Below are 26,851 nucleotides of genomic sequence, written 5' to 3'. Positions count from 1 at the left end.
GAAACACATCACCCTCCTGGAGCGCCCCCTCCCCACGCCTCTGGCAGGTCCTGCCGGCGAGGACAGAGGAGGAAGAGCGTGAGATGAGTAAGGCTCAAACCCTGGCATGAGCCGCACCCAATGCCAGGCTCGGCGGGACGTCGCTTTTTCCAGTGCTGCCCACAGGAACCCCTACCCGTGCCTGGTGTGCCCCAAGTGGGTGGCTGGCAGGGTGGGCAGCGGCAGTGACCTCGAGGTGGCAGTGGCACAGGGGGAAGGGGTGCGGGGAGCTGGGGAGAGGTGGGAAAACAGCTGGGAGTTTGCAGGGAAGCGGCAGCATTGGCAGCACTGGCAGCACCGGGAGCACTGGTGGCATCTCTGCTCATGCCAGGCTCCTCCTGCCCTCCCCGGGACACTGGGACAGGGCTGGGGGCTCTGCTCACCCAGGGAAGGGGCAGCAAAGCTCTCCCTGGACTCCATGCCCACAGCAGGCTCCTCACAAGCAGGGCCACAGCCAGGGTCCTTCCTGTCCTTGAGGCCACACAGGTGGCTCCAATGACTGCACTGGGGTATGGAAAGGCACATCTGGGGACAGGGGTGACATCCCCCTGCCAAAACACCCAGGCTCCCGCTGCTGCTGCTAACACTGGTGATTGTCCCCAGGGCCCTCTTGTGCCAGGCAAGTGGCACAGCTGCCACCCAGATCCCGGACTCACACCATCACCCCTCTGTTCAGCAACTGGGCCACGGTGTTTTGGGGGAAAAACCAACTCCCCTGGGCCACACTGGGTGATGGAAAAGAGAACTCCCCAGCATGAAGCTGTGTGAGGGGTGGGAGGACATCAGCCAGTCTTGTCTCCAGGCTCACCTCTGAGAGCAGCCAAGTTCTGTGGCTGCATCCCAAGAACAGACCTGGATCTGCGAGAGAGGCAGGGGCCAGCCCGAGGGCATCTGGCCAGGAAAGGAGGGAGAGGGCAGGATTCCCACGGCAAACCCCTCCGAGCCGCTTCCCTCCTCCCACCACACCGGGACCAAGCAGGACCTCCCTGCGCAGCTCACACAGGCACGTCCTGCGGACAAAGGTCGCGTTTATCTGTTTTAATAATTTATTTAAACCGCTACAGCAGACACCCGGCAGGAGCCATCTTTATGCAAACCCCGGGAAAGGGGCAGGAACCGCAGCACCCTAGTTCGGTTCACCCATCCCTCCCCGACCCACCCGAGGGAGCCGCCTGCAGAGCTGGGGCCGTGCTGCTCACTCACCGCACCCTGAGCTTCTTCCCCTTCCTTCCTTCCCTCTTGCCAGGAGCTGCCGGGGCTGCGGGGCCGCAGTGCGGGCGGGCGGCCATGGCTGCGGTGCCTCCCCCGCGCCGGGAAAGCACCGAGAGCGAGCTCGGCGACAACCAAACACCTCCCGGGGCTGCGAGCGCGGCCGCTGCCGTCCCTGCCCGGCGGCGGGGGGAGAGCGGGGACAAAGGCTCCGGAGCGTTGTCACAGCTGGTCGCTGTGCTCGGCCACAGCTGCAGCCGGGCGTGCAGCCCCAAAAACCCTGCCCGTGGTGTCACCAAGGGGTGCAGACACCCGACGCCGTCACAGCAGATGTGACACAGCCCACGTGAAGTGGCACAGACGAGTTCCCCCAGCCCCACAGGGCAACAGCAGAGCGGGGTTGGGCTGCGGGGAAACAGCCACATGCTCCTGCCAGCATCACCACTGTGCTGCAAACCGGGGCAAAACGCGATGGGGCTGAGAGCTGCTCACTCCTGCAGCGCTGCTCTGGGGCTGAGAGATGCTCACTCCTGCAGCGCTGCTCTGAGGCTGAGAGCTGCTCACTCCTGCAGCGCTGCTCTGGGGCTGAGAGCTGCTCACCCCTCCTGTGCTGCTTTAACCCTCGGCACTGCCAGGCCCGTTCCCAGCTCAGTGAGCACAGGAAGGGTTTCAGCAGCACAGTGTCCTGTGGCTTCACAGAGCTGACACTGAGCTGACAGGGGGAAAATTCACTTTTGTCACCTAATTTCCTTCTTTTACCAGCTCTACACCCCCAAGGAAAGCCATGGTTAGAGAAGCTCTGCTAGCTCTCCTTTCCTGAGACTGGTGCCCAGTGCTGAGCTGGGCAGAAGCTGAGCAGGACACCTGCAACTGTTACAGCAATAAAGATTTTCCTGTGCTTCTGGATCATACAGAGCCACAAACAGCAACAAGCTTTTTTCTTGTTCATGGAGGCACTTTGTGCAAGGAAGATTCAACACATGCACACCGAGCCAGGAGGCATTTCATTCCTATAACAACACCAGCCCTGGCACTGCCAAGGATGAGAGGGTTTTCCAGGCCCAGACCAGCTGGAAGCTTGGCTTAACAGATATTAAAAACCACGAGGTTTTGGGATGTAAAACTATAAGAGCTCTGTGCTCTGCAGATACTTCCTGTGGCTGAGCGGAGGAACTCTCCTTTTGAGCAGGTGTTGGGAGTCTCTGAAAGCACCTTGCCCACAGAGCAGTGTCACCCTCCTGCCCTCAACCCCCTCACTGTCACACGTGTTACATGTCATACATGTTATACACGTTAATATATAACTTTATATACATATATATATATAGCCATATATATACACATATATGTTTTATATTGATGTATACAACAAAGCTGGAAAAAAGGGAGATAAAGAACCATTTAGCCTGGCCTGGGTGAACACTGAAGAGCAGAATGTGCAGTGAGCTGTTCTCTCGTCCCTCTGGAGGCATGGAAACAGCGATGTTTCACAGGATGGGTGGCTGCACATGGCTCACCAGAGCCCTTCTTTATTACAGAGCCCGTTCTCGAGCCTCCCCAGCCTTTGGGCACTCGGCCTGGCCCTGCCCGGGGCAGAAGCGTTCCAAGAACTCCAGGTAGGCTTTCTTCTGCGCCGCAGCCGCAGGGATGAAGTGCCCGCCGGGGTGCGAGAGCACGACAGGCTCCACGAAGCACTGGGCCAGCTCCCTGCTCAGGGGCGCTGCGATCACGGCGTCCGTGTCGCCCACGACGTGCAGCGTGGGCAGGGCGATGGGCTCCCGGTAGAAGTGTCCGTGTGCCGGGGCGCGACTGGCGAACGCGGCCACCAGCACGGCGAAGGCCACCGGGAAGCGCGGGTCGCCGCGGGCCCGCAGGGCGCACACCATGGCGGCCAGCGCCGCGCCCTGGCTGAAGCCCAGCAGCCCGTCGAAAGGCCCGTGCTCCGCCAGTGCCGCCGCCACGGCCGACAGAGACTCCTCCAGCCCCGCCGGAGCCGCGGCCGCTTCGCCCGCCTCGAACGTGCCGGGCCCGGAGAACCACCAGCCGCGGGGGGGGTCATCCCCGTCGGGGTCGTCCTCAGCGCCGGCGGGCAAGCGGTGCGGCGCGTCGATGGCCACCAGCTCGGCGCGGCCGCGCAGGGCCTTGCGGAGCGCGCCGGTGCGCTGGCGGAGGCGGCGGGCGCTCTGCCGGTACCCGTGCAGCGCCAGCAGCCGCAGCGGCCGCATCTCCGCCATGGCCGCGCCCCGGCAGCGCCACTTCCGCCTTCCCGCCGAAACGCGGCGCGCTGATTGGGCGAACAGAGGAGAGCGAGCGGAGCGCCTCCGCCGAGGTGACGCGCGCCCCCTAGGGGCGGGAGGTCGCCGAGGGGGTGAGGACGGGGCAGCCCCGGCAGGGCGGGCGGGACGCGACCCCCGGTGCCACCTCGGGCAGGGCCGCAGCACGGCCCGGTCCTGCAAGGGGCAATTCCCCGCGTACAGCCGGGGTCCGTCCTTGCGGGCAGTGGTGGTATCGAGTTACGGGGTGCGACCCCATCCATTGCAGTAGGGGGGGTCCCGGTGGTGCTCACATCAGCGGTGCCCCTGCCAGGTCCCGGAGCGCGGCAGCTGCGGGCGACACTTACGAAGCTGCGAGGTCCCCGGTGCTTGGCTGCTCCCCACCCTCGGGCGGGGCGGGAGGCGCGGGTGGCTTCCCCTGCAAGGAGAGGGAGGGTCAGGGATGTCCCAGCCCCAGCCGGAGCTGCGATGAGCCGGTCCCTGCCCAGCCCGCAGCACCCCCGGGGGGAACCCCTCCATTCCCGGGGAGCCGCGGGGCTCGGCTGGCGCTCACCCCGACAGGGCTGGGGAGAGCCGCGTGTTCCTCCCCCGGGCCGGGCTGGCATTGTCCCCGTTACTGTTCGGTGGCAACGACACCACGGGGTGGCGCTTTCGGTACGCGGCACCGGGCACCGAACACGGAGCGGCACCGCGTGCTCAGCCCGTCCCGGTGCTCTCACCGGCCCGAGGGACCGAGCGGGGACCCGGTGTCCCCCCGCTGCCCACCTGTGCCGACCGCCCGCGGCGCGGGGGCTGTGTGCCACCGTGGTTCACCGTCCACGGCCCCAGGGACTGGCTGGCATAGAAGTCCATGGGATAAGGCTGCTGCCACTCGATGTCCTGGAGAGCCACTGCTGCCTGCAGAGAGGACCAGGGATGAGTCCCCGAGCAGTGCCCTCACAGGGGGAGCTGGTGGTGCTGGGAGAGGTCCCAGCATCCAGCTTGGTGTGCCGAGGAGGGCACTCCTGGGGCAAAGCTGGAGGCACTGGGAATCCCAACAGTTTCACAAAAGATTGGCTATCCCAGCAGCATGCCTGGACTGTGCACAGAGCACAGATGCAGAGAGGAGGGGACACTGTCTGGGTGCAGGGACATCCCCAGGTCTGCTCTGATGCACCACCCCAAGCCAGGACTGTCCCCCCAAAAGAGAGAGGGGTGCTCACCTCATAGGGTGTCAGCAGTGGCTTGCTGAAGGCTTCTCCCCAGTCAATGGAGAGCCGGGGACAGGCTACCTGCACCCACCTGGAAGGGAAATGTCAGTGGGGATGAGCATTTTGGGAAGAACAAGGCACAGCGAAGCCCCTCAGCAGAACCCCAGAAGGTCCTTACTGTGCCAGCACCACGCTGCTAAGGACAGCACTGCCCCTTCCCTGCACAGTGACAGCAGGACAGAAGTGTCAGGGACAGCTTCAAGCTAGAACTGCACAGGGATGGGGCACCCTGGGGCTGGAGGGGGTCAGCAGCACTCACACATCCACCTCTGGGAAGAGCTTTAACTTGCTGGGGAAGATCTCAGACAGCAGCACCCGCACGTAGGGCCGGCCCAGGGCACGGAGACGTGACTCCAGATGCTGCAGGGGAAAAAGCCACCTGGCAGGGTTAGGGTCTCCCAGCAAAGCCCTCCAAGCCCTGCTCACAGCCCCTTCCTGGCCACCAGACCCTCTGTGGGTCCCAGCTCTGCCCCACGTGTCCCCTTGGCAGTCATAGGCCAGACTGTGGCCATGGCTCCGGCTTGTGCCCAGCTCTCCCCAGCACGTGCCTCAGCCTAATGAAGTAATTACTGCTCAATGACAACAATCTGTTCTCGTTAGCGGCTGCCTGCCCTGGGACACCCGCCTGTCACGGGCTGGCTGCAGCCAGGGCTTAAAGGAGGAGGAGAGGGGCCAGAGATGTCCTTGTCCTCCAGAGCCGGCACTAATCGCCCCCTGCCCAGCCAGCCCTGGCCATGCCCGTGCCCTGCCCACTGTGGAAGAGCAGCTGCTGGGACCTTGCTGCCCTGCCTCAAATCTCACCCCAGCATTTCTGGGTGTGAGCAGGGCCACCATGCTCAGAGGGCAGAACTCTGCTGTCCTGCTCCCCTCTCCCAGCCGGGGTGCAGAAAGCACCAGCACGGCAGCTGAGCAGGGATGCTGAACCTGATCGGAAGTTCATCCAATTAAAACAAACCCAGCCAATTAATTGCCGAGCTGTCTGGGCGAGGGGGGGTTCTCCGAGACTGGCCGGCTCTCCCCAGGAATGGGTTTAATGAGCCCTTGTCCAGCCTCCCTCATCTGCTGCTAATTGCCCACGCAGACTGGGGCCAGTGGCCACTGAGTTGCCAGTGGTGCCACATCCACCCTGGCAGCAATGGTGCTGTCGCTCGCCACTCCTTCCCCCCACCCAACAGTAATGCCTGGTGCTCGGTGGGGACATTGGGGAGTGGGCTGGTACCTGTAGGATCCTGGGGGAGCCCTGACGTCCCAGGGTGCCCAGGATGAGGCCCCAGCAGCGGGCAGTGCTGGCAGTGCTGATGGCGTCCTGCCGGGCGCGGTGCATGCGCTCGTGGCTGTAGTGCTCCTGTGAGAACACTTTGCTGTAGGGATCGTACCTGCAAAGCACAGCCAGGCTCACACGGGCTCCATCACCTGCCCTCCTCCCAGTGATGCCCGTCCCTCATTAGCACTAATTGCCTCCCACAGCATCTGTCCTCCTGGCTGATGTAGGACCCAGCCAGCTCATTAGGGGACAAGGACAGGGATAGGGACAAGTGTCCCACCACAGCACCCCAACACTCAGTAGAGCCTCAGCTCCGTGCTCAGCTTCACACTCAGCTCCCCCCATCCTGGCTCATCAATTATGAAGAATTCTTTGATTTGTTGCTTTGTTTGACGAGGAGAATTTTAATCAAATCCCACTCGGGTTTCGGCAGCTTCACCAGCGCCATAAACCTGACGTGCGCCTCCCGTTTGTAACAAACGACCTACTAGGAAATTCAGATTCCTCCAAATGGGCCCAGCCTTTCACTCCTGATATTTCATCTGCTTTCAGCAGCCTCATCATCGCGCTTTATGGCCTCTGCCTGCAGCAGCCGGGCTTTAATGGCTGCACCTCCACGCGCTTTCACAGGTACTTGTCAAAATGTTTTTATTCAGCCGGAGTAAATGGCTGGTGTTCATCTCCCCCAAGCACCTCCTCACCCACCCCGTGGCCTCTCACCTGCCCATGCCTGCTGCTGGCAGCTGCCTGCCCAGCCCTGGGGGGCACATGGGGACAGATGGGGTGGTCCCCACCATGGGATTGGAGCGGGTGCTGTACCTGTATGCAGGTATCCCTGGGTTGGCAATCATGATGGACTCCAGGTGGAAGCGCCCGTCGCCCAAATACCTGCCGAGAGGGGAGGGAGAGCTATGGCACTGGGAAACAGCAGCAGCCCATCCACGTGTTCACTGGTTTTCCAAACTGCAGCACAGCGGAGATGCCAGGAATCCAAGCTCCTGTGCTGGGACCCAGGGGCAGCAGGCACAGCCAGGGTTCCCTGGCATGGCAGGGCTGGAGAGGCAGCCATGCTCGGAGCAAGGAGGGGTGCTCACACCAGCACGGGGTGGCTGGGAGCTGCTCCATCTCAATGGCAGGTTCTAGACATTGCTGCTTCCATTTCTAATCGGATTTCCAGTCAGCAATTACATTTCAAAGCCTTTCATTCAGCTGCCCTAATGGAGTGAGGGCCTGGAAAATGAATTCAGACGTAAAACTTGACTAGATTTTGCCCTTAATTGGAGAATGACATTTTGGGAGATCAAAGCTAATTTGTCTGCAAAAGTTAGCCCCAGAGACGGTGCAAAGAAGAAAATAATAATGCAGGGAGGACGCAGGTAAGGCCGAGTGCACCTGCGCAGGTTGGTACCGCACCGCCGCTCCTCTGCCAGCTGCAAGGACCCGCTCTCACCAATGCAGCGCCAGCCTGGCTGCCCCTGCCGTCCTTGGAGAGACAGAAAGTGGCTCAAGATGAATCCAGAGCTCTCACCACCCCTGTGTCCAGCAATCTCCCTGTATGGCCGTGCTTGGAAAGGCACTGGTGATGTTGGCTCCCAGCAGCGTGGGCAAGAAGGAGCTCAGCAGGGCCCAAACCCACACCTGGGCTCCCCGGCTCCCCCCAAGGGTGGGGTCCTTGTATTTATTTATTCTGCAGCACACTGTATTCACAGTACATTAAGCATTTCTATTACCTAAAATAATTAGGTGATAGGAAGCGAAGTGCTCCCTCTAATTTGCTGTCCTTAAATAAAATTAATGTTGCTGTGATGTTGGGCCCCGGCCATTTGTCTTTTCCAATTATCCACCCGCCCTTCCATCTATTATCTATTCTGATATACGACTCAATTATTTCTTCCGTGCTACAAGCACACGCCACTTAAAGCAGCGTGAGGAGCTGAAGGGGGCCCATCCCAGCCTGTGGATAGCCCTAACCATCCCCTAAAATTGCACAAAACCAGGCAGGGGGTGCAGGAAGGATGGCAAGTCTGGGCCAGGCAGGAGGGTGCTGAAGGACCCTGGGTACTTACACAATGGCATCTGTGTCCTGAGCGAGCCGGGGTGACGTACAGCCCAGGATCTCTCCCGGGGACAGTGGCTTACACTGGGGCACACACACCTTGTACTGGGAGCGCAGCTCCTGGGACACTGCCTGTGGGAGACTGGGGATCAGCAGGGACAGGCATTGCACAGAGTGGCTGAGGACCCTTGGGGACACCCCAACCCTGGCAGTCCCAGCTGCTGTGACCTGGTGGAGGGGAACCAGCCTGCTTGGGGTAGCACCAGGAACAGCCCCGCGCAGCCGGGGATGCTCAGCGAGGCTCAACCAAGGTATCAATTAAAAGACAAGGGAAAAGGCTTAACGCTTGGATAGCCCCGTGTTTTGATAGACACGGCTCAAGAGGCTCATTCATCTCCTCCCCTCCTGCCCAGCCGGCCGTTCAGGGGCAGACAGACAGAGCCGCCGGAGCTTCCCCGGCCGCTGCCGGCACTGCATCAAAATGCCAAGTGCTCCACCGCCTGCCCTGACATTTCCAGAGCAGCTCCCGGGGGAGCTGGGGAGGGGTGCTGCCATGAAACATTGATCAGAGTTATTATAAAGTACTTGATCAACGTTATGGCAGCACCACATTATTGCAGCGACTCGTCAGAGGGGAACCAGCTCCACCAGCACCCCGGGGCAGCCGCTCCCGCCGCGGGCTGGGACAGGGAAGGGCTGAGTTTTCCCCAGAGGAAAACTCAGGGGGAGACAAAAGCCAGGGATTTCCATCTCACCTGCACCGTGGAGACAAACTGGATGGTGCTGACCAGGGCCAGGGAGGTGCCTGCTGCAAAGTTGAAGCGAATGGTCTCAAGGAAATGGGATGCATCGATCTTTATGTCCACGAACACATAGAGCATCTTCAGCCCCTGGGTGGAGTCGATGGGAACTGATGACAGGAAGAGACAGGGTGTGAGTGTGGGGTACATCCAGGGCTCCAGCAAGCCCCAGGCTGTTGCTGCCTGCAGCTGGGGGATAAAGCATGTTGGTGGGGCTCCCTGTGCCCCAAACTGCCCTGCCACAGGCAGGCTGTGCTGTGCCACCCCCTCTGCCCGTGCTGGCACCCAGGCCAGGGGGTGCAGATGGGAGCCACAGAGAGCACCCGCTCGTTTCTCTCCAGATAATGGCAGCCTGGGGAATCAATGAACACAAATCTAATTACCCCTGGTGCTAAGAAGCCTTTGTCACCACGATTAAGTGAATAATTAAAGTACACAGAGTCCACATCGATCCACAGCTCCACGTTCACTTCCCATTTTGGTGCTCTTTGCCTGATCACAATTAAGTGCAAATTACTCCCTCCTGCGGGGCACGTGGGGCTGGGAGAGAGCAGGAAGCATCGTGTGCCTCACCACCAGCTACCCTGGTGACAGGACCACCGTGGGCAGCTTAAAAGAAGCCCAGCATCCTCACAACAGCCTATGGGTAACCCAGGGTGCCCTGTGACCCACCCAACTCTGCCCTGTGACCCACCCAACCCAGAGCAGGCAAGGGCGACAAGGCCACGGGGAGCAGATGGCAACTGGTCTGGTGACAGTCAGCCTGGCAGTGCCTGCCTGTCCCTGCAGGGAGCAGCTCCAGCTGATGTGAGTCCTATTCCCTGGAGCAGCCTGATGGATATGGCCCCTTCTTCCCCTTTCTGCTGTTCATTCATGAGCAGCAGGCTACAAACCAGGAGTTTTATACTCCCTGTTCCAGTGGTGCCCATAACCCTCCTCCCATAACAAAGCACCTAGCACACATATTTATCACCAGGAACGCTCACACCGACATGGCTTTCAGGACAGAGTTCTCAACTGGGGAGTCAGTATTTCATACAGAGCCTGATGCAATTCTTCAAACCCATTTATAGGGCCCCATAAACGTCCAGGAGGGCTGCCAGGTGCTGGGAGCGTGGCAGCAGCAGGGATGCACACACCTCCTACTCATTATGGCAATTCTGCAGATCCACCTTAAAACCCAGAGCGTCTTATTGTTATTTTTGGGCTGATTCCATCCTGGGTGGACTTCAAAGTTAGCAGCATCTGGGACAGCAGCGCAGTTTCCATGGCAACTGGATCCAGAGTACTGTCCGCCTGGGGAGCACACAGCCTCCTCCTCCTCCTCCCTTCCCCGCCCAGCCTGCACTGTACCCGCAAAGCCGCCTTTCCTGGCCCTGGGGCAAGCCGGACCCCCAGGCCCTTGCTCTCCTCTGCCATCATTCCCTTTGTCATCACTCCACAGAGGCCAGGTGGGGAGCAGGAGCAGCCTCATCCCCTGGGCCAGCAGGGTCCTGCCAAGCCATGGCCTGGCTGCTCTGCTCTCGGGGACACGGCTGGATCTGTGTGCTGCTGCAGCAGCCGAGCAGGATGAGCACGCCCTGCTGCGCCCCAGATCCTGCCCGTGAGCAGCCACCCAACCAGCCTGGCCCCATCCAAAGCCAGCAGCTGAAGCTGGAGAACAGAAAGCCCTCTGGGAAGGGATTAGCCTTTGGCACTAAGTCTCCGAGCCGGCATCCAGAGGGGTGTGGAGTTGCTCGGTGTGGCACGGTGGCAGCAGCACAGCCTCCACAGTGCCACACATGGCCACCCCAGCAGCACCCCGGGACTCAGTGTCACCTACTTAGACAACTGTGTCCATAGTGCACCAGGAAGTCAGCGCCCAGGGCCCGGGCCGTGTAGTCATCCACGCAGCAGGCGCCGTAGGTCACGTCACCCATCACCACTGCCTCTGCATCCGTGAACCTGTGGGAAGGCACAGCACTGAGGGTCACAGCCGTGTCACCACAGCCCAGGTTCTGTCCCCCAGCCCCAGTGGCATGTCACTACGGGGAGACCCCGCGCTGCCGCCGAGCCACGCGCCGAAGAGGACAAGCACTGGCTACTCTCTGAGATGTCAACATGATTAAGCTGGAGAGCGGTAATCCGCCTCTTCAATTGGGTAAAGCTGTTTGCAATTCAGCGGATTATCCACTCATCAAACAATACGCTGCCAGATTCCTAATGCTCCAGCAGGGAGAGCAGCAGAGGGAGACCCGGCACAGCGTGGTGCCACCGCTTCCACCAGCCAGCTCTAGGGACTGGAGCCACCAGGATGGGCAGAACAGCTGTCCTGGCATCGCTTGTGGTGCCAGCCAAGCCACCGCCACCCCATGGCTGTGGGCACCGTGTGAGCTGGTGAATCCAATCTGCACCTGGCCGTGTCAGCCCTGGATGCCAGTTTGGCCAAGCTGTGTGACCTCCAGAAGAGCTGGTGCTAAAGTGGCACTTGGCAAGGGAAAGCACCAAACCACCACTGGTGCTGTCCCCTACCCCCACCGCTCCAGTCCACACCCACCTTGCACCTGCCAGCCTGCAGGTGAAGGGGCACACACCAGCACCGAGCAGCAAAGCCAGGGCTCTGGCATGATTCAGAGACACCACCTTTGTGGGTATTTATTGCACCATTTTGGGGGATTATTAGCTTGGCTACCTTCCCAGGGAGCTGCCGCAGCAGGATGAGAGCAGGTATCGCGATGACAAAGCCCCGTGCCTGGAGGGGCTGCTTAAACCAGATGCTAATTCCTTATTTAATTGAGGCCTGCTGTAGCTCGGTGCCAGCGGGGTCCCCCCTGCTGCTGGCACCGGGGACGAGGGAAGGAGGGGGCCCTGGCACAGAGTCACCCCCTGCAGCACCCATCTCTGGCTGGGGGCCAGGGTCCCGCACTCCCCCCGAGCGCCAGGCAGGGAGCGTTACGTCGGCGGCAAGAATAGAAATGGTGGGCAGAGCTGGGCAGATGGCAGAAGGTGGAGAAATGGCGGAGCGTGCTGAATATTAACAGCTCCGGCCCATCCGTCAGCGCCCGGGGAGGGGGACAGGGGAGCAGCAATGCTGGAGCATCCCCAAGGAGGGGGCACAGCCATCCTCACCTCTGAGTCTGGCCTGGGCAGCACCCACTCCACAAGGGTTGGGGAACGTCACAGGATGGGCAGGATCCTGCCAGCAGCCAAATCCCGCGATTCCTCACGGCCAGTGTGGCCTGGATGGGAGGATGGCTCCTCCACTGCCCACGTGGTCACACCGTGGGGCTGGGGGCTGCCAGTGTAGGTTCGAGAAGGCTCTTCCCACCCTTTCGAGCCCCCAGCCCCCTCCTCTAATGAGAGGTGATGAGATGAACGTGAATCAGACTCCACACATCCCAGCAAAAGTGGAAAATTATTCAGCTCCTTAAGATTCAGGATGGGGAGGTCTGACTCAGAGCGGCAGCCAGCGCCGCTTAATTTTTTATAGATTAAAATGTATGCAAATTGGCCCAAACCCCAGAGAAAGTCCCTGGGGGTGAAGAGCAAGAAAGTGAAATAGCAACAGTGGAAGGAGGAGGGCAGAGGTGCCCGTGGCCCTGCCTGATGTGTGGGGCTGCAGCTGGGCAAGGAGAGACGAGGCTGAGCCCTGCGCTGGCCATGGGCAAGATTCCTCCTCTGGCTGCAGGGAGTGGAGTCACAGGCGAGCAAAGAGGTCATGGGATGGTGCCTGGTGAGGAGGGAACCCAATGGTGCTGGCAAGGCCAGGAGCCTGGTGGTGCTGCAGGAAGGGCTCCAGGATGGCACACACTGGGATCACCCGCTCCGGCTGGGCTGGACAATCGAGCGGAGCCGTAATCATCTCCAGAGACAAATCAAAGGCAGGCGCCAGGGCCTCCCCTTGATGTTTTAATCAGTTCAGTGTCGCCAGAGTCTTTCATCAAACTACAGAGGAAGGAAATGTCAATTAGCAGCCACCTGCCTCCAACACAGGCTGGGGAGCTGCTTCCCAACCAGCCTGGACCAGGACGTGGGCAAGGGGCAGCCACGGCAGCATCTTTGTCAGTGTTTTGTGTCCCTGGAAGTTGTCAGAGCCACGGATGGGTCCCAGCAGCGTGCTGGTAGTGGTGACAGGGATGTCCCCACCCAGCGCTGAGATGCTCATTACAGCTGGGAGCTCATGAATATTGAACACGTGGGGAGGTTATTCATCTTTTACGTCCCGCAAACCCCGGCTCATTCTGAAAAACCGCCTGGCCTTAGCATTTTTCTCATCTCCCCCTAATTCATTATCTGCTCCTTTAAACAGATGGCTCCCAAAATCCCATTTATAAAGAGCCATGCTCAGCACTGGCAGGATGTGCCCCAGGGCAGGCCAGGTCCCAGCCCCATCCCAGCTGGGACCCCCAGGCCCTCCCAGCCCTGTTCCCCAGTGCAGGATGGAGGCAGCAGCAATCCAGGGACAAGTTTTGGGCTGAAAACGCTGGGTCAGAGACGTGCACACATGGGGCCTGCATGTCTCCAAGCACAGGGTAGCCAACCCCTGTCACCTGAGCACAGGAACTTGGCTGGAGCAGCTCTGATTTATCCCAGCCCCTCGAAAAATGAATGAGAGCATTTGCTGCTGGCAGGAGCGCAAGGTCCCTTGGCAGTGTGTGAATGATACAGTGCTGGTCCTCAAGCCATGAGGCAGAGCTGCTCTCCCCAGCAGGGACAAGTCCTCAGCCTCTATGTGTCCACTAGCCCTTGGTGGGGAGGGGATTGAGGGGACTGGGCTGAGAGTGGCCAGTCCTGGCACCCCTGTGCTATGGGAGGATGGAGGCAGCACTGGGATGCCAGGGTGTCTGCATGTTATGCTAGGAACAGGAACACAGTGCAGACTGCCCCTTGCCTCACAGCCACCTGCCTCTCCTGCATGTGGCCCTTCAAATACCCCACAATCACCCCATAATCACCCCACAAACTCCACCCTTAGTGCCTGCCCTGTGCCCAAGCCCAGTGTGTCCCAGGACACCCGTGGGTGCTGCTGTCCTGGGCTCTGGGGGCTGAGCCCAGCCCTGGCTGAGAACAGTGCACTTAATTAGCAGAGAAGCCCATCACCAAGCCCCATTACCAGACTCCCAACTTCATTAGCACAGGAAGGCTGCACATAATTAAAATAATGAGTTTGCGATTTTATTGCAATTGGTGCTGGAAGAGCCCGGCTGCAGCTGGGCAATGATGGAGCCCCACAGAGCTTCTGCAAGTGGGGCATGATGGAGAGAGGTGGGTGTCCCCACAGCCCCCCAGGAGGAACCATCTCCACCTGGGTCCCCTCCCCTGAAGGGACTTCCCACTCTGTCCTCACTATAGGTGGCAGGGCAAACACCACCTCACAAGGGGCAAGTCCCAGGGCACCCCAGCTTTGCTGGTCCTGTAGTAGCAAAAAAACCTCAAAATAAGGCAAACCAAGGGTCAGTGCACGTTGGCTGTAAAGACACCATGACCATCCTGTGTCTGGATGGTGCCTGTCCTCTCTCCATAACACAAAGCTCTGTGGGGTACAAGGAGGTGGCATGCGGCACTGGTGGTGGGCACCACACCTGTGCTGGCACATCCCAGCCCTGGGAGGTGACAGCCCTATAGACCCCACACATTCCCCCTGCCCAATCCCCCTGCCACAGGCACCACCCGGGTAGAAGGTTCTGAACATCTCCAATGAAGTGAGAACTTCATTCCTCCTAATGATGCTGTTGTGTGGTTAATGACAGTGATTAAATTCCCCTGCACAGTGTGCACCCGCTGCCAGAGCCTCCAGGTTGTGCTGAAAAGGACGAGGGAAGAAGGGAAGGCAGAGCTGGCCAGCAGAGCCACAGCACTGTGCAGCTGAGGCCAGATCCTGATCTCTGTTAGTGTCCCAGGGTGGCCTTTTGGGACCTCCTGGTGATGCTGCCAGCTTCATCACAGCATTCAGTCCCACACTGCTCAGTGCCACATGGCAGACCTGCCTGGCCAAGGGACCTGGCACTGGGAACCTGCTGGGCACACCAGCCATGGCACTGGGAACTGTGGGGCACACTATCCATCAGGGCCTCTTTGGTCCTGGCCATAGGGGGGCATTTCAAGCTCTGCCACAGCTGTTGGGCTGTGCACACAGATGTTTAACTCTTTATTGCTCAACCAGGAGCAATAAAGAGATAAACACTCCAAAAAGTCTGTGTCTGCTCCTGAGTCACCAGGATGAGACTAGGACGGTCTGTGCACCTCCAGCACCGCCTCACATGGATCTTCGAAAGCCACTGGGAGTTGGGAGGTGTTTAAAAAGGTGTTTAAAAGCCACTGGGAGTTGGGAGGTGTTTAAAGCTATGGCAGGGCAGCCTCCACAGGCATCAGGACACCCTTGGGCCCCCCTGCCATTGCCCATACCTGCCACCAAGCCTCAGCTGATTAGCAGGAGCCTCTCACCCCGGCGTGGCACAGGAAGACAGAGGAATTAGCAGCTGCGAAGCCTGACAGCCAACTTTATTAACACGGAATCAAAAGCCCAGCTGAGAGCCCAGCTGATCCGTCTGCTCCAGCCCCGGCAGGGAGGGAAGCAGGGGTTCGCTCCTGGCTGCACAGCCCCCAGCCGCAAGCTGGTGGCGCAGGGGGACACGACTGTCACCTCCCCGGCATGACAGCAGGTGGGCTTGGGGGGCTGCCCCTCCCCGAGCTGTGGTCCGAGCTCCCCCCACGCTGCCGCCCCCCAGCACGAGTTCCACTCTGCTGAATTACATCAGCCGTGACAAATGGAGCCAATTTGGAAGGTGCCGCGGGAGTGTCGTGATGTGGCGCCGGCAGCGCGAAGACCCCGGCCCCGACGCCCCCCCCCGCAGCCCGGCCGCTCGCCCCGGCACTGCTTTGACAATGACAAACCTATTAACGGTAATTAACTGGCCTCACACCGGTCAATGCTCCGAGTGTGCTCTCGATTTCAAAGGCTCCAGGCTGAGAACCCCACCGGCCTTTCCGGCTGCGATGCTTCCGCTACATCTTCATCCCCGCAGCCCCTCGGGGCTCGGCCAGCGCCGGTGCAATGCTGGGAAGCTCAGACAGGCCCCACCTGGCCGCCCCCCTCCCCTCCTTACTCCACGGAGCTCCCCGGGGGCCTGCTCACTCCCACACGGCAGTGAGGGACGTGGTGACACTGCCATCCCACTGCACCACGGGGACAGACAGACGCACAGCGAGCAGCGTGTCCCCCTCGAGCCGCCTGTGATGCGGGGGAGTGAGCCACATCCCCGCTCTCGGCTCTCCCAGCACCACCAGGCCACGGCACAAATATTCTATTAGAAGGCAGTTCCAGCAGAAGGGATAAATATTCTGAGTGGCAGCTGACATGGCTCCAGTTCAACCGAAACACACAGGGGTGGGCACTGTCACCCCAGGGGCAGCAGCCCCGGGCATGGCTCTGCAGCCAGCAGCAGAGAATGCAGGGGAGGGGGAACTCACTCCCCAAACTCCTACCAGCAAGGACAGGGCAGGAGGCTCTGGGGATGGGCTGGGGAAAGGGGCTGCTCGCTGAGCAATGCCCCCAGTGGGCACACAGGTATTCCTGTCACGCTCAGCCCTCACATCCTCTCTGTCACCAGGAGGAAGGGGACACCAGCCCAGGGCTGATAGTACCCCAAGCCCCTGTCCCCAGCCTGGTGACAGCAGCCAGAGCACACAGCAATTCCTGTCACGTTGGAGGCTCATCCGGCTCCAGCACTGGGTGAGGAGGGCCAGTAGGAGCGGGTGCCTGAGCTTCCATTCCACATTAATGCTGGCGATGAATATTAATAGCAGAAGAGGCAGGAGCTAACGAGGCCACCTGCCGATTCACACCTCACCTCCAGCAGTGTAACTGGGTCCCCAGTGTGTCCTCGAGAGAGAGTGGACACAGGGCTGGGCTCACTCCTGCCCACAGCCACTATCCTCTGGCTGGCAGTGCTGGTACCCAGCACAGCCACATGCCCAGCCAGGGTCAGAGATGGCATCCAGTGCTCCCAGTAAGGGAGGGGCAGTGGAGTGTCTCTGGATACTGCATGGTGGCAGTGAGGGAAGGATACAGCCCTCCTGCTCAGCCTTGAAGCCATCCCACATCCAAACACCATCCCATCAGTGCCCCCACATCCCCTCCCTTGGCTGGGCACCTCCACCCATGCAGCACCCATCTCCCACCAGCACCCTTCAACAGCCCAGCAAGAATGCCAGCACCCCAGAATCCAGAGGCACCCTGGCATTCAGCACCCTGGAATCCACCATCCACCGGGAAGTGGGGCTTAAGGTTTCATTCAGATAAAAGAGCCCCTTAATCCGCTGCCTTTGAAGTCGGAGACATGAAAGCGGCTGGGTGCCAAAGCCGGAGAGGAGGCAGCTCCACTTAAAGGGACAAACCCACGCGGAGCTGCCCACACTCACACCCCTCCCCTGCCCCCCCGCCCGCCCCCCGCCCGCGCCCACCTTCCCACCCAGTGCGGGGCTGCCGCGGGGGAGGCGATGGCAGAGCGGGGACAAAGCCCGCGGGCACTGCTGCCTTCCCACCCAGCACGGCAGGCACCCAGCGAGGCTGCCGGCCTCGGCAAGGCAGCTGCTAATGAGTGCCACGACCCCGATGGCAGACAAGGCACAAAGTGCTATTAGCACTAATTCATTGTGCTAAAACAGAGAGGGGCTGCGGAGGGGGCTGTGGTGGGTGGGGAGGAAGGCAGCGGCGCTCAGCAGGAGAGAGATCACGGCCAATTTCTGCAAGGTGCCTGCATCCACTATCACTGCACAGACCAGCTCCTCTCCAGTGCCTCAGCCTCGCCTCTCAAGCGGCACGGAAAAATCAAGAGAGGAGCCGTGGTGAAGGGGTCACCCAGCAGGAGTGACCCTTTCCGTGCCATCACCGTGGCCTCAAGCCTCCCCAGCCGCAGCAGGGCTGCCCCTGCACATCTCTGTGCCGGGCAGCGTGGCTGCAGAGGCAGGATGAGGCCAGGGGGAGGAGGCTGGGTCCCTGCCGCAGCGGTGGCCCCGCTGCTGGCCCTCCCCGGCTGCGCTGCCGTGGCACCGGGCTGGCGTCAGCCGGTTGTTAACACGGCTGCTCCCGGCTCCAGCACCCCTGCGGGGCCCGGCATGCTGAGCCTGTCAGCAGCTCCCAGCACAGTGGAGAGGGGAGGAGAAGCCAAGCAGAGAGGGCTGGGCTGGCACTGAGCCGGTCCCTGTCTCCAGGGATGGCAGCAGGTCCTTGTCACCTGCCACAGGGCTGCCCAGCTGTGCCCAGCTAGGCAGAGCACCTCCTCATCCATACCCCTGGGCCTCTTCCTGCCCAGTGGCCAACCCATCCTCAGCAATAGCCCCCATCCCGTCCCCAGGCCAGCCCCAGAGCCCTGCAGGGAAAAGCCATGCTCTTACCGCTCAATGATGTCAGCGATGGTGCAGGCGAACATGAGGAGCCCTTCTGGCATCTGCAGGGCCACTGGGAAGAAACAGCCACGGGGTTAGGAGGCTGGAAGGGACATCTTGAAGCAGGGACCAGTCACAAACCACCCTCCCCAAACCAGCCAGGTGTTGGCCAAAAATCCAGGTGGCTCTGGCAGCTGGGGTGCAGACTGTCCTGCCTTGGGCTGCATCCACCCTCCCTGTGCACACACCTCATCCCTCTCTGAACCTGCTGACACTGCTGGTCTCTCCCACTTCCCACAGTAATGACTTCCAGATTATAATTATGTGCTGCACAGCAAAAGGTACTTTCTTGTGTTTATTTTAAACCTGCTCCTAATAATGTAAACGTGTGCCCCTGGTTCTCCTGGTACAAGAAAGAGTGAATAATCATCCCCTGTTCAGCCTCTCCACATCATTCACAATTCTACATCCCTATCATATCCCCTTTCGTTCACCTCTTTTCCAGCTAAAGGATCTAAACCTATTTAATCTCTCCTTATACAGAAGCTGCTCCAAACCTTTGATCATCCTCACTGCCCTTCTCCACACCTCCCTCGCAGCTTCTCTCTCCATTTCAGGAGGGTGGCCAGCAACAGCCGCAGCATTGTGCCTTGCAGGAATTTATTCAACAACAAATTATGTTTCCTCATTTGCTCCCTCCTCACAGAACAATCAGAACAATCCCTCTTCTTCCAAAGGCCAGCAAACTGCCCAGTGCCTATGGTCCAGCCAGGAGCCCCCCATGGGGTGGTGGGGAGGAGCAGGGACCATGATGAAGGAGGTAAATGGAGGAAGCCCCATTAATCCTGTTGTTGTTTCACCTCCCAATCCCACTAAGATATCCCAGCTTCCATGCTATCTATCCAAACACTCTCTCCAGATTCCCCTCCAACAAAATCCCCATGCTTCCAGGCCCAACCTGCTGGCCAGCGTGAAGCTGTGTAAAGGCCTGGCTCAAATCAGGCTGATCCCACCCTGTTCCAACCTGCAGGGCCCAAGGAAAGCTGCATGTGCTCTGCCAGCCCCTGCATGACCTGGCAGGGATGAGGTTCCACATCCCAGCATCCCCCATTGAGCCCATTTGAGACATTTTGCCCCAACCCCAGATCAGCAAACAGCAAGTTGGCAGGAGGTCGCTCTCCTGTGTCACAGCACAATGGGGAAAGGGGGTGCTCCCCAGCCCCCCCAAACCCCACAGCAGGCAGGGCACCGGCAGGGCTGGCTGCAGCTCTGTGGGAGGCTGCGTTCCCCCAGCAACGAGCCCCTGGCTGGTCTCTGCACACGCGGATTTTTAAATCCCAGCACGGCTGGCTGGCTGATGGGCTCGGCTCCCAGCTCGGAAGCCTAAATCCCAGCCGCATATTTACATTTAATTAGGAGGTGCCAAGCAGCAAAACACAGCGAGGAAAGCCAGAGCAGCCCGGCTGGGCGGCCCCGCCGGGTCCTGCTGGGACACGCCCAGCCCAGACTCCCACCCCAGAGCCGGAATGGGCCGGGCAGCCCCACACCCTCCGGCCCTTGGGCATGGCAGCCGCGAGCGGCTCAGCCTCCAGAACATCCTCGTGACGCCTGCCAGCCCTGCCAGCTCGGTGGCAGCAGGCAGAGACATTCCCATGTGGATAGAAAGCATTGCAAATCCGGCTCTGCCCCACGAGCAGCCCCTACCTGCAGGTGAAGGCAGGGTGGGGACGCTGGTGACACCCGGGGATGGGGGTGGAGGGGAGCTCCGAGCCCTGCTCCCCCTAGCTGAGCACACGCTGCTCAGTGGGATGCACAGGCTGTGCAGGGAAAGGCCTGGCACCCCTCCTGAAGCCTCCACAATCATTCCCTGCTCCTCTGGGGGTACACAACCCTCTGAGGAAGGTTCAGACCAGAGAGCAGCACAGCCCAGCTCCCTGCCAGCCCCACCTGGTGCCCGGTGTTGTGGGGCTCTCCCTTGTCAACTCCAGCAGTGTGTTAGGAAAGTGCAGGGAGAGAGGAGAGAGGCAAGAGCAGCACAGCAGGGACCTGGCCAGCATCCCAGACACATCTCCAGGCTGACAGGTCCACGCAGCTCAACCTGTCCTGTCCAATGTGATTATAATCCAGAGATACAGATCTATTAACCCCCCTTGAGAGGAGCAGAGCTCGCCAACACAGAGCCTAAACACACCGAGGGCACAGCAGCAGCTCAGCCCCAGCCTCACCTGCCCCACGGGGGGGCTCAGCAGCACAAACCAGCCCCAAAACCGCTCATCCCCCAGGGCAGCGCTCACCCTTCCTGGCCCGAGCCTGCCGGATGCGCCAGATGGTCTTGGGGATCTCGAAGTTGTAGTTGGGGGGCAGGGCCTCCGCCGCCTCCCGCAGCTCCGCGTTCCCGAGGATGTCCTCGGGGATCTGCTGGGCCACCTGCCGGGCTCGGGCTGCGGGACAAACGGGGAGGGGACCGTAAGGAGCCGTCAGAGGACAGCGCAGCCCGCAGGCCACGGGGCACTGCAGCCGCGCTGTCCTTGGGTCACTGTGCTCACATCCCTATGGGCAGTGGGGCAAAGGGCTGGGGTCCTGCCCTGCACGCTGGGGGCAGATTGCTGACGCTTTTTGGGGGAACAAGGCGGCTTTTTTTAGCCCACAAAGCACCGCAGTAACGATGCGAAACCCTGTGAGTACAGCTGGCTGTCCCCACAGCGAAGGGACAGCACGCACAGCCCCCTCAGGGCCAGCATCCCGATGACACCCTAATGCACCCCCGTTTCCCCAGCAAGGGGATCCCGTTACCCCACCAGGAAAAAGCCGCCCAGGGCCGGGTGAGCCATCCCCGGGAGCCTCATCCTGAAGCCGCCCCCCGACAGCAGCCGCCCCCCTACATCTCGGCGATGCCAGAGTGCAGCGGGGGAGTGACAGCAGGGGGATTATTCACTATTTCCAGCCCAACACCGGCACTCACGAGCCACCAAACCCTCCCCGCACGGCCCACGGGACAACCGACAAAGGGCCAGCTGGGCCGGGCCGGCGGCGGGGGTGGCCGGGACGGTGGAGGAGCCACCTCCCGCCCCCGTCCGGCCAACCCCGTCGAGGCAAGCAAAACAGCGCCCGGTAGCGGCACCGGGAGCCCCGCGCTGAGCCGGTCCTAGCCCACCTTTGGCGGGCACCGGGGCCGCGCTCCCGGCCCGCACGGGGGCCGCCATGGCTGTGCGCACGTGGGGGCGGGAAGGCAGCACTAAGCGATCCCCGCGCAAGGCCGGAGCAGTCGCCGGCCGAGAGATAGAGCTCGGGAGCGCACGGGCGGGCCCCGACGGGAGGGGCGGTGCGGCGGGGACCGAGCGCTCTCGGCACGGTCCCAGCGGGACGCCGGGAGTGCAGTGGGATGTGACAAGCGCTGCGATGGCGGAGCTGTCCGCCCTCTCCGTCGGGGACGTGGTCCCGCCGCATCCCTCGCGGTGTTGACAGTTTCAGGGTTAACGGTCCTAACGTTAACACAGGGACGGGGCGAGGGCACCGGGGACGTTGTCACGGTGATGGGTTTGTGTGTGTCCCCCTCACGCCCCTGTGAAGCATGGGGCAAGAGGGATCCGAGGGTAATGGGGACCCCCTGGAGACAACGGGGATCCCGACGGTGCAGTGAGGAGAGCGGTGCTCCCGGTGGAGTAACGGGACCCTCTTGGGGCAGCGGGGACAGCAGCTTTCCCGTGCGAATAACGCGACCCGCGGTGGGACAGAGGGAAGGAGGCAAGAGGGACCCTCGAGAGGCAGGAGGGACAGTCCGGGGTCAGCGGGGACCTCCAGGGGACGATAGAAGACCGAGGAGACAGCGGGGATCCCCCGAGGAAAGCGGCGTTCCCGGGGCGATAACGGGACCCTCTGTGGTGCACGGGGGAGGAGGCAAGAGGGACTGTCCGGGGACAGCGGGGACAACTCGGGCGCACCGGGGTGTCGGGACCGCGGCGGAGAGTGCGGGGACAGCAGGAATCGAGAGACAAAGGGGACAGCGGCGACCGGGAGGCAGAGGGGACAGCAGAGCCCCCGGTGACCCCGGTGGGACGGCAGGGAGCGGGTGGGCGGAGGGGACGAGAAGGGGCGGAAGGCACTGTAGGGAGCGGCTGGGACCGTGCCGGGGCGGCGGGGACAGCGCGGACAGCGGAAAGCCGGATCGGACAGCGACATCTCGGCAGGACGCGGCGACACGGCGGGCAGAGGGGACGATAAGGGGCCGAGGGGACGGCGGGTCCCCGGGGAGCGGCAGGGACGGTGCTGGGCAGGCGGGACAGCGGGGACAGCCGTGATCACGGCAGGCGCGGGGCGGCGCGGCGGAGCCTCGGTGCGATAACGGGGCACCGTGTGGACGACGACGGTAGAGGGGACAACGATGTGTCGGGGGTGACAGTCGGTCCCGGGGGGACCGCAGAGCTTCGGAGGGGGGCGGCGCTGGGCCATACCCCCCGGTGGGGCGGAGGGAGGGCGGCGGCGCGGGGAACGGGAGCAGCGGCACTTTCACGAACTGTCCACGGGAGGCGGGAGAGGCGGCGGCGGCAGCGGAAGGGGGGGCCCGGGGGGGGCTCGCCCAGCCCAGCCCAGCCCAGCCCAGCCCGGCCCAGCCCTGCCCGCCCCGTCGCTGCCCCGCCCCGCCCTGCCCAGCCCTGCCCGCCGCTGCAGGCAGCGCGGCACCGGCACCGGGCACCCCTTTATAGGCTCTGCCCGAGGGGGTGGGGGGCGGCGGCGGCCCCAGCCCCGAGGGGGCGGCTCCCCCCTAAAAGCCGGCGGCGGGACGCGCGGCGGGCAGAGGCGCGGCCGGCGCTCCCCGGTGCTCCGGGGCCGGCGCTCCCCGGTGCCGCTGCGGCTCGGCCCGCCATGCCCCCGCGGGGGCCGCTCGCCCGGGCTCCGGCTCCTCGTTCCCGGTACAGCAGCAGCAGCCGCCGCCGCCGCTACCGCTCGCCGCCGCCGCGCCCGAGGCTCTGAGCGCCGCCGCCGCCGCCGCCGGGAGACCGCGCCCGCCCCGGCTCCAAGATGCTCCGCCAAGGTGAGCACCGCACCGGGAGGGCACCGGGTGCCGCGGGCACCGGGGGCAGCCGCGCCGGCCCCGAAGTTTGTCTCCCCGCCGAAGTTGGGGCCGCGCCGCCGGGCGCCCCCCGCCGCCACCGTGTTACCGGCGCCGCCACCGAGGCTCGGGCACCCCCCGGGGAGCGGCACCGGCGGGAGCGCAGCGCGGCGGGGAGGCGGGAGACCGGGAGGAGCGAAGGGAGGCAGGGCAGGCGCCGGGTCCCGCAGGACCGGGGACGCGGCGGGTCCCGCGGGCACCGGGGTACGGCGGGTCCCGGAGGCAGCGGGCATGCGGCGGGCGCGGGGGGGGTCGGTGCTCGTCCCTCAGGGCGAGGGAACGGGAAACGGGGCTCACCGGGGAGTGCGGGGGGTTCGGCGGGGAAGTTGGGGCGAGCCGTCCCGTTCGGCCCCCCCCGAGGAGAATCGCTCCGCTGTGACATCACGCGATTTCCATGGCAACCGCCTGGGACATCATCGGGGAGCTTTGTGACATCACGGCGAGGGGAGCTGCCGGCCCTCCCGGGGGGTCCGGGACGGTGGGGCGGGGGGGGCAGGACCCCCGGCCCCGCTGCACCGGGGCCAGTGTCGGGGAGATGCTGGGGACAGCGGTGCCGTGCGGGGGGACCCCGGCTGGACCCCCCACTGCTGTTCCTTGCCCCAGGGAGGGGGCGGCCACACAGCCCCAGGCCCAGCCCTCGCCACCGGCAGCACATGCCCCTCTCTGACGAGGCTCGGGCAGAGGAGAAGGTGCCAACGCTGCGTGTGCAGCCCCTGGCATTGGCATGCAGACCCTCAGACAGGGCAGAGCCCCCTCTGCCACCCCAGAGAGGCTTTTTCCCGCTGGGGGAAATGTCACCTTGCGGCTCTGTGGCCTCGCACTCGGGTGCTCCTTTCTCTGGCTCCCGCCTCAGCTTTGTTTGGTGTATTAACCCAGCCTGGCTGATGACTTGAGAACAAACCCCAAGCCTTTGGAGCAGTCCTGCTTTCCAGCCTCGGTTCCCAGCCCTGGTGAAGCCGGCTGGAGGAAAAGCATCATCCAGGCCGGGAAACTGGGAGCCTGAGGTGGAGACAGGCAGAGAGGCTGCCGACAGGGTTGGATCCCACCAGGGGTAGCCTGTTAAGGTCAAGATCTACAGCTTTCATTTGTGGAGCTAGAAAAACAAAATGCAAATTGAAGAGCCTGTGGGCTAAAGCAAAACCTATTCTTAAAGTTTTTGTCTTGTTAAGCAAGGAAATAGAGTGCCAAATAGGCTTTGTTAAGTGGCAGTCTAATTAATAATTTAAAATCTTGTAGCTGTCTTTCATTAGAATTTATCTGTACATCAACCACAAAATCAGTCAAACACACTCATTTATAAGTTAATACCGTTCATGAATAATTCAACAGGCAGTTAGAGGAGGCCTCCATCCTGCCGACAGGTTCTCCCCTCCCAGCCTCACCATGGCCAGGTGTCCCTGGGCAGGGCGTCCCCATCCCCAGCATTTGCCCAAAGCGTGGTGCAGAGGGGACATCCAACATGTGAAGCAAGGGGACAAGGGGACAGCTGCTGCTGGGGTGCTGGGCTGGGGCCAAACCCCTCTGTGGGGCTCGGGGGTGGCTGATTTTGTCAAGGATGGTGGCAACGCAAGGCTGTGCTGGTGGCTGGCAGCGCGGGCTGATGGTGGCACTGCCACAGCCTTCCACGTCCCACTGCTGGGGACCAGGCTTGAGGCTGGGGCCATGGCAGGGCTTGAGGCAGCAGGAGCAGTGCTGTGGTTGACACCTCCAAGGGAGGCAGCTCCGAGGGGATGGCTTCACACGGGGTGCCACCCAGGCAAAGTCATTTGCAGCAGGATGGTGACAGCATGGCCGGGCAAGTGCTGCTATTCTTGAGGGCATTTTGGGCCTCTTGCACCCCATGAGCTTCAACTGTGGAGTCACTGGTGGGATTCAGGGTGGGTTCTGTGCAGTGGGATGTCACTGATGTGTGGCAGTGGGTGACAGTGTGGGGTGCAGCTCCATCCCGGGTGAGGGTGTCACAGCCTTGTCCGAGGTGGCCGCAGGGAGCCGCAGGCAGGAGTGCAATGCTGGCGATGCAGGAGAAGGAGATTTCCAGGTCAAGGATGACACCAAGGTCATGGGCAGCCACATCCCCGTCCCTTCCATTGCTCATGCCATCAGTGGGGTGTCCAGCCTCCATCCCTCCCTGCCAGGGCAGCAGTCAGTGGGCAGGGTGCAGGCACAGGCTGGACTGCGGTTCTTGCACCGGGGAGCCAAGAGCCCAGAAACCTTTCTGCTTATAAAAGTTTAATTTCATAAAGAGCTGATAGGAAGCCACAAGCTCTCTGTGCCCGGTGAAGCAAGGGAGGGGGTCAGGATGTGGCCCAGGCTGTCCCTGTGGTGGTGCTGGGGGGAGAGAGGAGGGCTCGGCAGACGAGACCTGCCTGGACCTGGAGCTGGGATGTGAAGGAGCCGTGGCTGCTCAGTGACCTGCACTGATGGAGCCCGGCAGGCTCAGAGCCATGGCCACTCTTGGCTGGATGTTATTCCCACCTTTTGCCTAAAATGCCACACCTGGTGCCCTGTAGTCCCATCTGGGTGCTGGAAGCTGTGGGTGACACTCCAGGTGGCCTCGAAGCGCTGCCCTAAAAACATCAGTGAACCTGCTGGGGATGTAAAAAGATGCATTTTCCAGCGTGATTTCACACCCATCTTTCCCTGAAGCACCTGGCAGCGCTGGAGCCAGTGGCACAGGCCAGCAGCAGGGGCAGTGGGGCTCCATGGTGTGCAGGATGAGGCCGTGAGTGGGATGTCATTGCCTTGGGGCCGGACAGGAGCTTGGGCTGCTGGAAACTGCTGATGGGTTTTGACAGCGAGAGCCAAAATCTTGTTTGAAGGCAAAAACCAGGCAGGGAAGTGTGGGAGCCTGGAGGGATGTGGTGGTGGCCAGGTGTGACCAGGGCTGCCTCACGCTGGGGTGTCCCCTGCTCCTGGCAGTGCCCCTGTGGGAGTGTAGGGGCAAAGCCCCCCCCTTGCAGAGGAGTGACCCAGGACATGCCACTTCAGCCCTACATCACCTGTCCCACTATGCCCCACATTGGGGCACCCCTGGGTGACACTGCCACTCATCCCCACCCCAGGGAGCTGCTCCAGTCTCCCCCAAACAGCCAAAAATTCGGGCTTTGTTTGCAAAGTGCAATTCCAGGGTTCAGCCACGATCAATAGAGAGTTGGGTTATTAAGAGCAGATTATGTTTGCAGAGCATTTTGGTGGAGCAGCAGCAGCACAGGCACCCACACCCCAGCAGTGGTGGCTGTTGTTTGGTTCCCAGAAGGTTGGGATGGGTGAGGTGCTGCCCTCATTCAGAACCCACCAAAGGCGGCTGAACTCTGATTTAAGAGCAGAGGCAACAAGTGAGAGGCTGCAGGGAGAGCTGTGAGGCCAGGAGCAAGGGGGATCCTGGTGGGAGTCAGTGAGGAGGAGCTGGGGATCCGTGTGCTGGCCCAGGGTGCAGGGCATGGCCTCAGGAGCACCACTGGGATTCAGGAGCATCCGTGTCCTC

At 61.8% G+C, this 26,851-nt stretch overlaps 3 protein-coding genes across 3 annotated transcripts in view; 1 reads left to right on the top strand and 2 right to left on the bottom strand.

The window, feature by feature from the left end:
- Positions 1-2,583: 2,583 nt before the first annotated feature.
- OVCA2 (OVCA2 serine hydrolase domain containing) lies at positions 2,584-3,485 on the bottom strand. The gene has a single exon (XM_059865896.1). The coding sequence runs from the start codon at positions 3,480-3,482 to the stop codon at positions 2,781-2,783; it is 702 nt and encodes a 233-aa protein (XP_059721879.1). The 5' UTR covers positions 3,483-3,485; the 3' UTR covers positions 2,584-2,780.
- Positions 3,486-3,799: 314 nt separating this feature from the next.
- On the bottom strand, positions 3,800-21,499 carry DPH1 (diphthamide biosynthesis 1). The gene is made up of 12 exons (XM_059865895.1): positions 21,412-21,499; positions 20,552-20,698; positions 18,267-18,330; positions 10,714-10,835; positions 8,847-9,001; positions 8,102-8,223; positions 6,855-6,923; positions 5,991-6,147; positions 5,031-5,131; positions 4,724-4,802; positions 4,287-4,418; positions 3,800-3,939 (listed from the first exon to the last, which is right to left on the bottom strand). The coding sequence occupies exons 1-12, from the start codon at positions 21,458-21,460 to the stop codon at positions 3,865-3,867; spliced, it is 1,272 nt and encodes a 423-aa protein (XP_059721878.1). The 5' UTR covers positions 21,461-21,499; the 3' UTR covers positions 3,800-3,864.
- Positions 21,500-23,200: 1,701 nt separating this feature from the next.
- RTN4RL1 (reticulon 4 receptor like 1) overlaps positions 23,201-26,851 on the top strand; it is a 29,559-nt gene continuing 25,908 nt past the window's right edge. The window contains exon 1 of the mRNA XM_059866091.1: positions 23,201-23,289. Coding sequence (XP_059722074.1) covers positions 23,277-23,289 — 13 coding nt within the window. The 5' untranslated portion in view covers positions 23,201-23,276. The remainder of the gene's footprint in view (positions 23,290-26,851) is intronic.

Source organism: Haemorhous mexicanus, chromosome 22 (genome assembly GCF_027477595.1).
Source record: "Haemorhous mexicanus isolate bHaeMex1 chromosome 22, bHaeMex1.pri, whole genome shotgun sequence".
NCBI classification, from domain to species: domain Eukaryota; kingdom Metazoa; phylum Chordata; class Aves; order Passeriformes; family Fringillidae; genus Haemorhous; species Haemorhous mexicanus.
The sequence above is the reverse complement of the archived record's forward strand: the minus strand, read 5'-3'. Positions and strand labels throughout refer to the sequence as shown.

Bases quoted from the DNA above. Each gene is read 5' to 3' on its own strand.
- OVCA2 (XM_059865896.1), bottom strand. From the start codon at position 3,482: ATGGCGGAGATGCGGCCGCTGCGGCTGCTGGCGCTGCACGGGTACCGG.
- DPH1 (XM_059865895.1), bottom strand. From the start codon at position 21,460: ATGGCGGCCCCCGTGCGGGCCGGGAGCGCGGCCCCGGTGCCCGCCAAA. The intron at 20,699-21,411 runs GTGGGCTAGGAC...TTTGTCCCGCAG, and splicing joins GGCCCCGGTGCCCGCCAAAG to CCCGAGCCCGGCAGGTGGCC. The intron at 18,331-20,551 runs GTGAGCGCTGCC...GTTTCTTCCCAG, and splicing joins GCAGGCTCGGGCCAGGAAGG to TGGCCCTGCAGATGCCAGAA.